Source organism: Stegostoma tigrinum, chromosome 2 (genome assembly GCF_030684315.1).
Source record: "Stegostoma tigrinum isolate sSteTig4 chromosome 2, sSteTig4.hap1, whole genome shotgun sequence".
Taxonomy (NCBI): Eukaryota; Metazoa; Chordata; class Chondrichthyes; order Orectolobiformes; family Stegostomatidae; genus Stegostoma; species Stegostoma tigrinum.
In genome coordinates, this window is record NC_081355.1 from 27,080,832 (window position 1) to 27,093,921 (window position 13,090).

Sequence of the window (13,090 nt, forward strand, 5' to 3'; positions counted from 1 at the left end):
CAAGGTGAAACATGTTGAGCCCATAAACAGTATTGCCAGTCAAGTTGTGTAATATTTACTGCTACCCTTTTGCATTTGTCAAAGTATTGAGAGGTGATACGTTTGGTAAGAAGACCATGGATAGATTGTATAAATGGGTGTGATTCTAAAGATGGTGCAGGAGCAGAGGGACCTGCATACAGATAAGTGCGCAGATTGAGGGTGTCAAGACAGGCAGAGACACAGTTTATAAAGCATACAGTATCCTAGGTTTTCATCATGTGGACATAAAGGGCAAGAATAAGGACATGATAATGAACTGGTATGACATTGGTTAGACCTCAGCTGTAGTATTGTATACAGGTTCTGATAAGCCACATTGCAAGAAAATGGAATGCATTGGAGTGCAGAAGAGATTTGCAAATTTGGTTCCAGGGTTGAGAAACTTCACCCACAGAGTTAGATGGGCAATGTTAAGACTGTTCTTAGACAGAAGAAGGCTAAGAGGAGATCTGATAGAAGTTTTCAAAATTATGTGAAGACTGGAAAGAGTATATGGGGAGAAAAGATCAAGAATGAGTTTGTGTAGGTATTGTGATTTTCAAAGAAGCAAATGTGATGTGTGAAAAAACTTTTCATGGTTGTTTAGGTTTGGAACGCACTGCCTGTAAGTGTGGTGTTCCATAGAGGAATTCAAAGGGACCTTGTTTCTATTTAAATTATCCAGCGTGCAAGCGTATGAGAAATAGGCCAGAAAGTGGCACGAGGTCATGACATTTATTTGGAGAGACAAAGCAGTCGCAATGAACTTATGCACCACAATGCTTCAGTAATTCTATAAAATCCTTGCACAATTCTCAATTTTTAAAAAAAAACTCCTCACTATTTATCACTCTTCCTTCAGGGAAGGAAATCTATCGCTCCTGCCTGGTTTGATCTACTTATGGCTCATAGCATTTTGGTTAATTCTGAACTGCCGTTTTGAAATGGCCTAACAAGCCACTCTGTTGTATCAGACTACTACAAGAAGTTTTTCTGTGTCAATGGTATAGACAGAAAGTTGAATAAAAATGAATTGCTTGTGAACTTCATGGATATAAACCATGAAACAATATCTGATAATAAATTATATAACTACACTGGTAGTATTGCCAGAAAGTGGAGGGAGGAAAGTAGACTATGTAGAGATTGGTTTAGTGTTATTAACATTTGGATGCTTCTCAAGTCACAACTTAACACTCATCAACAACAATACCAATGATGAATCCTGCAGGACTTCACCCAGTGTTATACGCCTTGTGCAGTATTCCAGTGAAGAACCTAATTGTAGTGGACATTGTACAAAACATTTGCCACTCCCAATTAAACGTCTCTGGAATCCGATTAAGACTAATACAAATATCTGATCTTGGAATTCTTCAGCAATTACCGAGTATTTGAGCTGCAGTTTCTAAGTTGTCATCTGACATTCATTACAAAATTAATGACTGTTCTGTCACGACCAGTCTTCATTCTGTAATATGCATCAACTTTAGGTGATTGATGTTCTGCATAGGCTGACTGTTTCATTGAATCAGTAAATGCAGGATTTCATCTTGTCTTCCAGAGTCTCTCTGCTCAAGGAAGAGCCATTTCGGTCAGATTGATTCACAAATTTGCATTGGTAGATCTGTTAAAGGTATAAATTGTATTTCTTTAAAATGAGAGATTCCCAAATTTTCCTTTTTTTAAAAGTGGATTATAGCTGTTGTTCAGGAATGTCAAAAAAGAAATGGCAATTGCATCAGTTATGTTAGAACAAATTTCCTTTTCCTCCTCGAGCTTTGTTAATTTCTTTTGCTATCTGATTGCACATTCCATGCTCAAACTGTGTCACTAGTGAGCTGTAGTTGTTGGGCCCCGTCTTGCACTGTCCACTTACACTTCTGGTATTTTTTCTGTTTGAGTACTGTGCATCCATCTGCATTATTGCCCCTCTGAAGTGGGGAGCACCTCAAGAATGAAGTCAGTTATTAAGTAAATTGCAAAAAGACAAATCAGGGAATCACTAAAAATTTTTCCTTGATAGTCCGTACAAATGGAATTCAGGAAAAGAGCTAAGTCATGCATTTAAATCTGAGGAAGGGAGAATGTTGTGTACACTTTGAAAGATGATAATACAGCTAAGCAGGAAAAGCATCTAGGGGTTTTGGTTAGCAGGCATTTAGAGCTGTTCATTGTTGCAAGAAAGCAAAAGAAAAATGCTGGATTGATAACAGCTGGAGAGAGCTACGTCTGAATGTTGTATTTTGTTTTGAGCTTCATGTCACAGTTGCCGTAAAGAATTGTGTTCCACTTCGAGGCGTTGAGGATGCTTCCTAATTGAAGGCTTTCAAATACGTAAGAGCTATCTGTCTTAGGGCTTCACTGTTGATTTTGTGTTTTGGAGGTGGGGGTAATGGGGCATGTTAATAGAGGTCTTTAGGATCCCCATGAGGTGGGGGTGTGGGAGGGTGGAAGATAAGTCTAGAAAAGTTCTTTATCAGGACAGTGTTTCAAGGTATACTGTTTAGACTTGACGTTGTTGTGACATGCGGGCATATCTTTTGGCTGCAGTATCTGATACAGAAATTTTATGGATGTCTGGCCAAAAACCCTCATGAAGGGTACAATAGTCATAAAACATGGCGCATATCAAATCAGATCCTTGTTATCATGAAAGCTACAACTGCACCTCCCTGTCGTGAACCTTTTTAACTCTCCCTCCCATTCCTCTGGCAACATATCCATCCTGGGCCTCCTGCAGTGCCACAACGATGCCACCTGAAGGTTGCAGGAACAGCACCTCATATTCTGCTTGGGAACCCTGCGGCCCAATGGTATCAATGTGGACTTCACAAGCTTCAAAATCTCCCTTCCCCCTACTGCATCCCAAAACCAGCCCAGCTTGTCCCTGCCTCCCTAACCTATCCTTCTCCCACCTATCCTCTCCTCCCACCTCCCACCTCACGCCGCATCCCACCCCCTTGACCTGCCCATCCTCCCTGGACTGACCTATCCCCTCCCTAACTCCCCACCTACACTCAGCTTTACTAGCTCCATCCACGCCTCTTTAATCTATCTGTCTCCTCTCCACCTATCTTCACCTCTATCCATCTTCTATCTGCCTCCCCCTTTTCCCCTCCCCCTTTCTGAAGCACGATCTAGGCCCGAAACACCAGCTTTCCTGCTCCTCTGATGCTGCTTGGTCTGCTGTGTTCATCTAGCTCTACACCTTGTTATCTCCAGATTCTCCAGCATCTGTAGTTGCTACTGTCTCTGAAGGAGCATTCTTGCAGGTTTGTGGATAGGAGCCATGAGCTGTGGCAGAAGTGCTAGTGATTCGGATTTTAATGTCTAATGCCACTTTATGGCGAGAGGTTATTTGTTGCTGTCATTAATGTTCTGTCACCACATTCACTTTTTGTTTTCTGAGGAAGATTTGTCTGAGCCATTATATCACTCCTCAGTTTCCGTCCTTCCTTGGAAATCCAAAACTTGGTGCTCTAAATAGCACTTTGCCTCATCATGTGCACATTAATAATTGTTACAGCAGTTTTACTGTCCTCTTTTGAAGAAAGTAAATTTGTACAATTAAATTTGTTATCTCTTTGATATGTTTTGCAATTTCCTTACCTTTTAGCTATTTTATTAGTTGAAACTTTACACTTTTTCAGATAGCCTTGCCTGATTTGTTTTTAAAATAACTTGCATGGGATTGAAAATACCCCTTACACTCGTGACTGTGTGGCCAAATTTAACTCTATTTACAAGATCATTGATGACGCCACTGATGTAGGCCGGATATCAAACAATGATGAGACCGAATACAGGAAAGAGTGTGTGTGCTTGGATGGTGTAAAGATAACAATTTCTCCATCAGTGTCAGCAAAACTGAAGACCTGATCATTGATTTTAGGACGCAAGGAGGTGGGCACATCCCTATCTACATGAATGGAGCTGAGGTGGAGATGGTTGAGAGTCCAGTTTTTTGGAGTGACAATCACCAACAATCTGTCCTGGACCATGCAAGTTGATGTGATGGCCAAAAAGGCATAACAACTCATTATCATCTTCAGGAGTCCAAGGAAATTCGGCATGCAGGGACTCTCACCAATTTTTATAGGTGTATCACAGCATTCTGTCTGAATGCATCATGGCTTGGTGTGGCAATGCTGTTCCCAGGACTGAGAAACTACAGAGTTGTGAACACAGCCCAGCCTATCATGCAAGCCAACCTTGACTCCACCTACACTTCTCGCTGCCTCGGAATGCCGGCCAGCATCATCAAAGACCCCCCCGGTTATAATCTCCTCTTTTAGGCATAAGATACACAAGCTCAAATATGTGTGGCCACGGGTTCAAAAGCAACTTCTTCCCTGCTGTTGTTAGACTTCTGAATGGATCTCGAATTTCAAATCTAATGTTGATCTTGCTTTTTGTGCACCTTCTTTGCAGGAGTAACTTTGTTTTCCTCACTTTGTTCAATCACCCTATCATCTTTGTATATATGATCTGCCTTTACTGCGCATGAAACAGATCAATTGCAGGGATCAGCTGATGCTTTCTCCTTACTGGCTAGTTAAAGGAAGATATTCTTCGGGACGTTTTACATTTGGGTTTTTGCAAAGTCAAACTAATTTGCAATTTGCATATGACATGATTTGGAGGAAGCACTGAAATTCAATTCTTAACATTGAAGGAGAGGAGTCTGTTGTGAACATGAATATTTAAGAGGGGGGCAAGGCATCATCAAGCAGTTGCCCCCAATATGAAAGTTATTTTTAGCTTTGAGACAAAAGCTGATATGTAAGAACGTCTAAATACTACATTTGCACAGGACCTGCATTTTTTATGAAGTTGAGTCAGTGTTGATCTTCAACTTGAAAACTTTTCTTTTCAAGTGAATGCCCTGTTTTAGCGCTGTACTGCCTATCTGATTCTACTGCCTTTAGATGATTAAATAAATATATTTCATGGTGAGCTTACACAGTGACTTATTTTAATATTAAAAATGAGCTACTTTAATGTTCCATCCTTGTATACCTCACATTGCAGAATCAGAACATCCTGTTACCCGTATTTTGTACTCAGCTATGAAAGCTTACATTTTCATTGTAATTTTGAAGCAATTGTTGTGCTCCTCTCCCTCCTCCAGTGGTCCCTGCCCCACCCCCACTCCATATCAAACAGAAGTGCAACATCCTTCATAGAAGGATAATGTCATTGCAGAACCTTATAACAGGATAACTATTCAACAGCAAAAATAGTAGTAGTCTTTTTCTTTCTGGACACTATCTGACCATTATCCACTGATGTACATCTCAATAATATAAATAATGCAACTTTTTTGTATAAATTCTGGATTAAATGGGTTTGTATGCTTGAATCCTTCAAAGCCAAGCTTTGACCCAAATTTAAAATGCATCTAGTATGTATTGCCTTCTAATATTGAAAAGTGGAGCAATTTTATTGCAGGTGTTGGAGAAGATCTATGATAGATTTAACTTCAAATTGATGTTCTTAATTGTATCTTGTGCATTTTTCACAACAGGTCAAATCTGTAAAAACTGGCTCAGTTTTCTGGACAATATGTTGCTGCTTGTCCTACTTCTATATGGTGAGACACAGTGAACTCAGTTCAGTTCCATAGAATTTTATCAAAGCTAAAAACAATACAATATGTTACACTTTGATTGTTTAAGTGAATGAATCTTTCTAGTATTCAGTCTGCATTCTGCTTTTCCCTTTCCCCAGAGCACTTCTTATCTTTATTAAAAACAAAGTTTAATCTGCAAGGATTCAAGGGGTGATGCAGCAACTTGATTGTGTTGTTGTACTTCGAATTTCTGTGAATCCCAGACTCACCAGCATTTACCAAATACATTCTAGTTTGTGCCCTGCCCCTTAAGTATTTTCATTTTATGGTATGCTTAGTCAAACCTAATTATTGGACCTGAAAGGTGATTTTCATAATCAGATATAAACACCCTTGCCCAAAATACACTATTATTGTGTGCAAATGTAGCAACTTTGGTAATTACTGAAGACACATTCCTTTCTCTCTGTGGACACATTGACCTGGATATCTCCCTCAGCTACCTGTATTACGCATAGATATCTAAACAAAATCTCATGGAGAACTAAGGAATGCACCTAATAATGTTATACTTTGTAAGCATTCCTTAGATTTTAATCTTTTCCTTTCCAAGTGTCGTTTACTGATTGCACTCAGTAAGGCCAAAACTATGTTTCAACTAGTGGAGACCTACAAAAAGTTTGTGGTCAGATTTGTATCTTTGTTGCAACAGTACTTCTTTAAGTTCAACATTTCTTGTTATCCTTTTAAACGTTTGCTCTGCAAAAAGCCACATAAACTGCATGTAAAATAGAACACAGGTAATAAATACCAATTTTGTGTAGAGTCTGATCTTGTGATTGTTTGTACCCGTATTAAACATCTAATGAGGAACTATTTTCTTCTGCATTGAAAAGGCAAATTTATATCTGATAACCTCAGTATTATTTGAGAAATTAATGCTCTATTTCCTTGAAATCTATCAAATAATTTCAACATTTGTCATCAAAGAAAACAGATTTCCAACTAACGATCATTGCTTAGGATTCAAGTTTGGTAGTAACATTATACTTACAACTTCCTTGAGACTTTTCTTTTATGTAGAGGCATGTCTGTTAGAATTATACTACTGGGTAGGACTGTCCGTTCCATTTTGCCAACTTAAAATCCATAATTTCATCACCTTCCTTCCATCAATCTGATCCCTCACCAATACGGTCTCTAGCTCAGGTATTGTTGTTAGTCTCTCCTTGGCTTAAGCTTTTTACATTCTCCTCAAAACCACTGCTCCCATCTTGCTTTACCACCAACTGTTGGTAGCTGCATGTGCGCAACATGCTTGAAATCTCTATTTACTGCATGTGCACTAGGCACTGCCCAATTTTTAAAAAAATCAGAAACATCCCAAAACTGACCAATCAAAACAGTTCACACATACAATTATAAATTTTTATAAATATTAACCAAGAAAGAGCAAATTTGATATAATTGACTTTTTATTTGTCTCTTGTTATGTAAATATATTTCAAAATTTAGAAGGTTCATTTTTGTTCAATCTTCCTTCAAGATAGCACAACCAAGGAAGGACATTGAATAGTGACTCATTAGACTACTCCATTTAATGAGGTGGTGGCAGTCTTTCTGAACGCATTAATAAATTAAATTGCATCCACATTTTAGAATGTGAAATGAAAATCTCCATCGCCACTCCAGCAAGAAACCTGTCCTGTTGGCATCATCCTGCATTCAAAACCTACTGTTCAATCGACTAAGCTAACTGACCTCCGTTTTATGTCCAGCTTGAATGGTATTATTTACATATTCCATCAAATGATATGACACAGAAGGATGAGAGTTAGCCATTTATTACTCACATCTAAGAATTTTTGCTGAACTTCAGAGTTCTGTCTACTGCTCAGTTTGAGAAATGACAGAACTCGTTCCCCAAACCTGCAAGATAAATACTTCAAGCACTAAGCCAGTGATGAAATAATTAAATGAACTGGGACAGCTATATGTTATTCTTGGTTAATCTAATGTGAAATCTTCATAGCTTCAGTACTGGTCTTGTAGGTCATGGGAATAATTTTTTTCATGCACTGTAGTTTTACTTGTATCTAACTTGAAGTTTAGGTTTAATTATTTTTGCACATTGATTTTCAGGTGTCTGCATGGGGTGGTTACGTGTTTATTATCAACCTTATTCCACTGCATGTGTTTGTATTGCTACTGATGCAGAGGTTCAGCAGAAGGATCTATATAGGTCAGTACACTCACCATGATTGTTCTGTTCCAAAAAACACATTTTTGTGTACTTATACCTCTGGTTAGGCCTTAGACTGTTAGATGAATTGTATACTTAATAATTATGCTTTGTTGGCCATTTTAATTTTAGGTTGTTCATAATCACAGTTACCTAATAGAGGCAGCCAACAATTTTTTGTAATTTTCTGCTGGTTTATTGAGAAGCAGTGGTTTTGATGTAGTACATTACTTGATTAGGCAAAGGAAGGAAATATATGACTCGTGACAGATGAGAATGTTTGTTCACTCCTGGAGCTGATCTGTAGAATGGAGGAGTAGGCCCAGAGCACTCCCACTAGTCTTGCATCCTTTTGTGATGGTCTCTGGTGGCTGGCCATAAATGCAATGCCAGTCACTTGTCTAACCTCTCTCGGCCAACAGCCATGGAACAGCTACTTCTGAATCAGATGACTGTTGACCCATTTACCCACCGCCAAAGGAATGTTAGTTTTCACTCATTCTGGAACCAAAAAGCCCTTCTATTTCCAGTACACTACATTCATAATAGGGTAGGATGGTGCCTGATAAATCTTTGATGTGAGCCAGAACCTTGACAATTCTTATGACTATTTCACTGTTTTCATTATAGAGATGTGTTTATGTTTGCAAAAGGCTAGTTACTAGCGTAACAGTTAGATGAGGCAGCATGTTATGCAAGAAATACCAAATATGGAATGCTGAGTTATCACTAGTTTAGGCGGTTCCCCAATTCTCAACAGCCACACTTGATTTCTTGTGGCATTTTCAAGGGCATTGAAACTGCAGTATAATACCTAGCCGTGTTGTCTCATTCCAAGCAAATAACTGTACGCTTCAAGCTAAAATGAAATTGACCTCTTGAAAATTACAACTGACATGAATTCTTTAGGTGTTAATTTTATTAACTTACGTAATTTGTTCAATGTTGCTCACACAATATCTGCCTTAACATAGATTCTGACAGATACACCAGCAAAACTTGTATCAGTAGGAAATAACCATTGCCAAGTGCTGCCTGCTAGTTCCCTTTACTGCATTGTTTACAGATTCATGACAAATTGGCAAACAGCTGTTTTGAAGGAAAAACTCTCATCAGAAAACAAAAGCTTGAAGAAATTGTTCATCAAATCATAAAATGCAGGCAAATCTTTTTACAGCGTTTAGAATTTCTTTTACAATGACACAAAGCCTTCTGGTACTCAGTAAATCAGGGTGGCCAACCCTGAGGAAATAAAATAATGGTAACTTTGCGGCAAGATGTTGGTGATGCTACATGAGGGATGGGAAGGGGAACACTGGTGAGTTCAGAGATGGAAATTACTTACAGGCTGCTTCCTTGATCCAGCAATGCTGTGCACACTAGTCTCTTGAAGCTCCGTTCTGTCCTGCAAGATGGGCGCGTTCACACCTGCCTAAATCCCCACACCCTAACAGACAAAATTCAAAGCCACCTACCACTCGCCCTCATTGCAATGGCAGTTAAGTGCTGTTTATTAGAGACACTTCTGAAGATTCTTCTTGGTCTGTTTACTACTGAATTTAGTATCTTAGCTAGTTAGCATTATTCATGCTTCATAGCTTTTTATGTGAATGTGCTGTTGAGCTAATTAGATGGAATTATACCAGATGTGTGATGGATATGATTGCATATTACATGGATTTCTGCTACAAGCAAACATTCAAATATATAGATGGGTGGTTAAATGGTCAGTGTTGTGCATGTGGCGAAATAGCTGCTGTTTTCATTTTATAAAATTTATTTTGACATTTCAATAAATATTTTATGCTTAATTTTGCCAACATGTTGTTACATACAGTACTAAAAACTGTCCTAATGCTTTATATATAATTTTCATTGTCACTCTATCTCAGCGATTTTGGCTTTATGATTTGGCTTTGATTTGTAGTATTTCCCTTGCTCACATGGCTCCTTTTCCGTGAAGTAAACAACGTGGCCATGCTAAATTGCCCGTAGTGTTCAGGGGTGTGTGTGGGTTATAGAGGGATGGGTCTGGGTGGGATGCTGCAAGGGGCGGTGTGGACTTGTTGAGCCGAAGGGCCTGTTTCCACACTGTAGGGAATCTAATCTGGCAAAGACTAGTCAAATACTGGTACCCCCACAGCAGTCTATTTCCTGAATAATCATTGGAAATTTTCAGACTGAGTGACAATATGCGTGTCCAACTAATATCCCTAGGATATTGTGTTTCCAAACAAGAAGATGGTTTATAAGCCATACAAGATCCCAAACTTTATAAATAGTGGCATAGAGTATGAAGGAAGGAGGATGGGTGGTTTGTGAACCTTTACTGGATGAGGCCAAGCCAGCAATTCACATTGCATCCAGTTCTGGACTGTATCTTTAAGACTGATGTAGAAAGTTGAGAGAATTCGTAAAAGATTTACAAGAATGATTACAGGGTTGAGGAATTTCAGCTGCAAGAGTAAAATGGCTAGGCTTAGCTGAGACTGTTCTCCTTGGAAGAGAGATTGACAGGAGATTTGATGGAAATACTCAAAATCATGAGGCAGAGTAAATGTTGAGAAACTGCTCCTGTTCGTAAAAGGGCAAGAACCTGACCACCGATTTTAAGATGCATAATAAATAGAAGTAGCAGGCAATGGCAAAACAATCAAATCAGCATGAAAAAAACCTGCTCTATGCAACAAGTTAGGATCTCGAATCCACTGCCTTACAGTATGGTGGAAGTAGATTCAATCACAGATTTCAAAAAGGTATTGCATAATTATCTAAAGCGAAAATAATTGCAAAGCTTCCAGAGGTGGGAGAGTGTGACCGGTTCAGTTGCTTTTACACAGAATTAACACAGGCACATTGTGCTCATTTGCCTCCAACCCAACTGTCTACTCATTAGTGAACACTTTTAACATTTAGTTCATTAATTGACATTTTAACATTTGTTTCTGGAAGGAATTGCTTTTACTCTGATTGGCCTGAAGATGGCATTGCAAACATTGACATTGTATGCATGCATAACATTCGGATGGTGCACTAGTTAGGAAATCTCACGTTTTTATAAAAGGAACGTTTCATTAATTTTTAAATTCCCATGTAGCAATGAGTTCAAAGTGGGTCCAAAAATAAATGCCATGTAAAATTAATAAAGTAACTGGATAACAATTCAAATGATATTTACATATGAGATTGGCTGTAGTGAGTATTTCAACCTGGAATTAAGTGAAAACAGCTTATTACAACAGTGGATAGTAAGACAGGAGTTGCAGACAAAAATATTGAGAGGTTGACATAAATCTGCAGTTTGAGCAGAGAATGCATGTCTTGAGTACAGTGGCAAGTGATTTGTGTCATGATTTAAGCCTCGAGGGTTCCCAAAAATGATTCAAATCTAATGAACAAGAACTCATATGATAAGTCGGCTTTGGCAAACAAGACCAGTAATTTATTCCTTGGCAAGTGATTATTTTGCCAAATGATACCATGCAATAGTAATAGAAAATGGAGTTTTATAAAAGCTGAGTTGAAACTACAAATTTTCTGTACTTGCCACTTCTTTCAAATGACCTCTACCTTGATATTAACATGTAATTGAGGGTAGCATGCTGCCTCATGGCGCCAGGGGCCTGGGTTTGGTTCCCCCTTGGGTGACTGTCTGTGTGGAGTTTGCATGTTTTCCCTGTATCTGTGTGGGTTTCCTCCCACAGTCTAAAGGTGTGCAGGCTAGGTGGATTGGCCGTGCTAAATTGCCCATACTGTTCAGGGAGTTCTAGATGAGGTGCGTTTGACGAATGGGTCTGGGTGGGATGCTCTGGGGGGTCAGTGTGGACTTGTTGGGCCGAAGGGCCTGTTTCCACACTGTAGGAATTCTATGGATGATTGCTATTTTTCTCATCTGCTTTGAGCCAAACTTAAGAATCACTTCAGTTAATTACAACACACACTTCATTTTGAGCTGATACATATTCTTACTGAAGTGTAAACAAATTTGTCAAATAAAATGCCTGTGCCATATGGCATAATACTGCACCACATTTGGTGCAGACTGTTTAAAATAAACAAAGATTGAAGCTCATTGGGGCTCTAAACTTCCCACATTTTGTACAAACATTTCAGCCTTTGATCTCCTTGAAACTATTGCCCTATGGTCTAATTGTGTTGTTTTTAATTTTTTAAAATAAGGACCTTTTTTACATAAAATATAACATTGGCATATTTTCATCAAGATCCTCTGCCCAATGCCTGATGAGGTTAAAAGATGAGCCAGATGACTGTATTTTCTTTGTCATAGAACTTCCTTGGTACAATTAGAAAGTATTTGAGTAGTTCCTTAAGAACATGACAAGAAACTGGAGCAAAAGTAGGCTATTCTGCCCCTCAAGCATGCACCTCCATTGTACAAGATCATGGCTATTCTACCACAGGACTCAGCCCCTGCTCAGTGCCACTGGACATTTCAGTATTTCAAAAATCTGTCTCCTACCTCTTTAAATACTTCTTGATCTAGCCTCCCCAATTTTCTGAGGTAGACAATCTCAGACATTTAAATAATAGTCTGCCTTTTGATTTTTCCAACCAAGACCTCACACTTAAATTCTATCTGCCAAGTTTCTGCTTGCTTGATCAACTGATGTATATCCCCTTGCAGATTCTTTGTCCTCACCACAGATGCCATCCTACCTATTTTCGTATTAACAGCAAATTTGCATATATTACACTTTGTCCCTTCTCTAAATCATCAATGTAAATTGAAATAATTAAGGCCATATGACTGTCCACCATTTGAAACTTAGTGACCTGAAAAAATCCATTAATCCCATATGCACTGCATCTGCTAGTTCTTCTTTATCAACTCTGCTTGTTTGTACCCTCGAACTCTCGGAAATTTGTCAAATATGATTTACCTTTCACAGAGTGATGTTGATTGTTTGATTGTTAAGCTTTTCTAAATTTCCTGCTACTTTTTCATTAATAATGCACTCTAACTTTATCCCACCAAAAGAGGTTAGGTTGACTGGCCTATAGTTTCCTGCTTTATGTCTCCCTTCTTGGCAGGATTGCAATCTGTTGGAACCCTGAGTGTTCTGGAACATTTCTAACAATTGCCTCCACCATTTCTGAGCCACTTCCTTTTAAAACCCTTGGATTCGACTATCAGATCATGGTGACTCATCTGCCTCCTGTCCCATTAATTTGATAAATAATTCTATCTTGTGATAGAGGCTGTGACAAGATCTTCTTTTCCTTTAGCATTT

The 13,090-nt window shown here is 38.7% G+C and overlaps 1 protein-coding gene across 1 annotated transcript in view; it reads left to right on the forward strand.

The window, feature by feature from the left end:
• Nucleotides 1-13,090, forward strand: part of stt3b (STT3 oligosaccharyltransferase complex catalytic subunit B) — a 92,861-nt gene that overhangs the window by 42,071 nt on the left and 37,700 nt on the right. The window contains exons 4-5 of the mRNA XM_048555741.2: nt 5,552-5,617; nt 7,739-7,838. Of these exons, the coding sequence (XP_048411698.1) occupies nt 5,552-5,617; nt 7,739-7,838 (166 nt within the window). The remainder of the gene's footprint in view (nt 1-5,551; nt 5,618-7,738; nt 7,839-13,090) is intronic.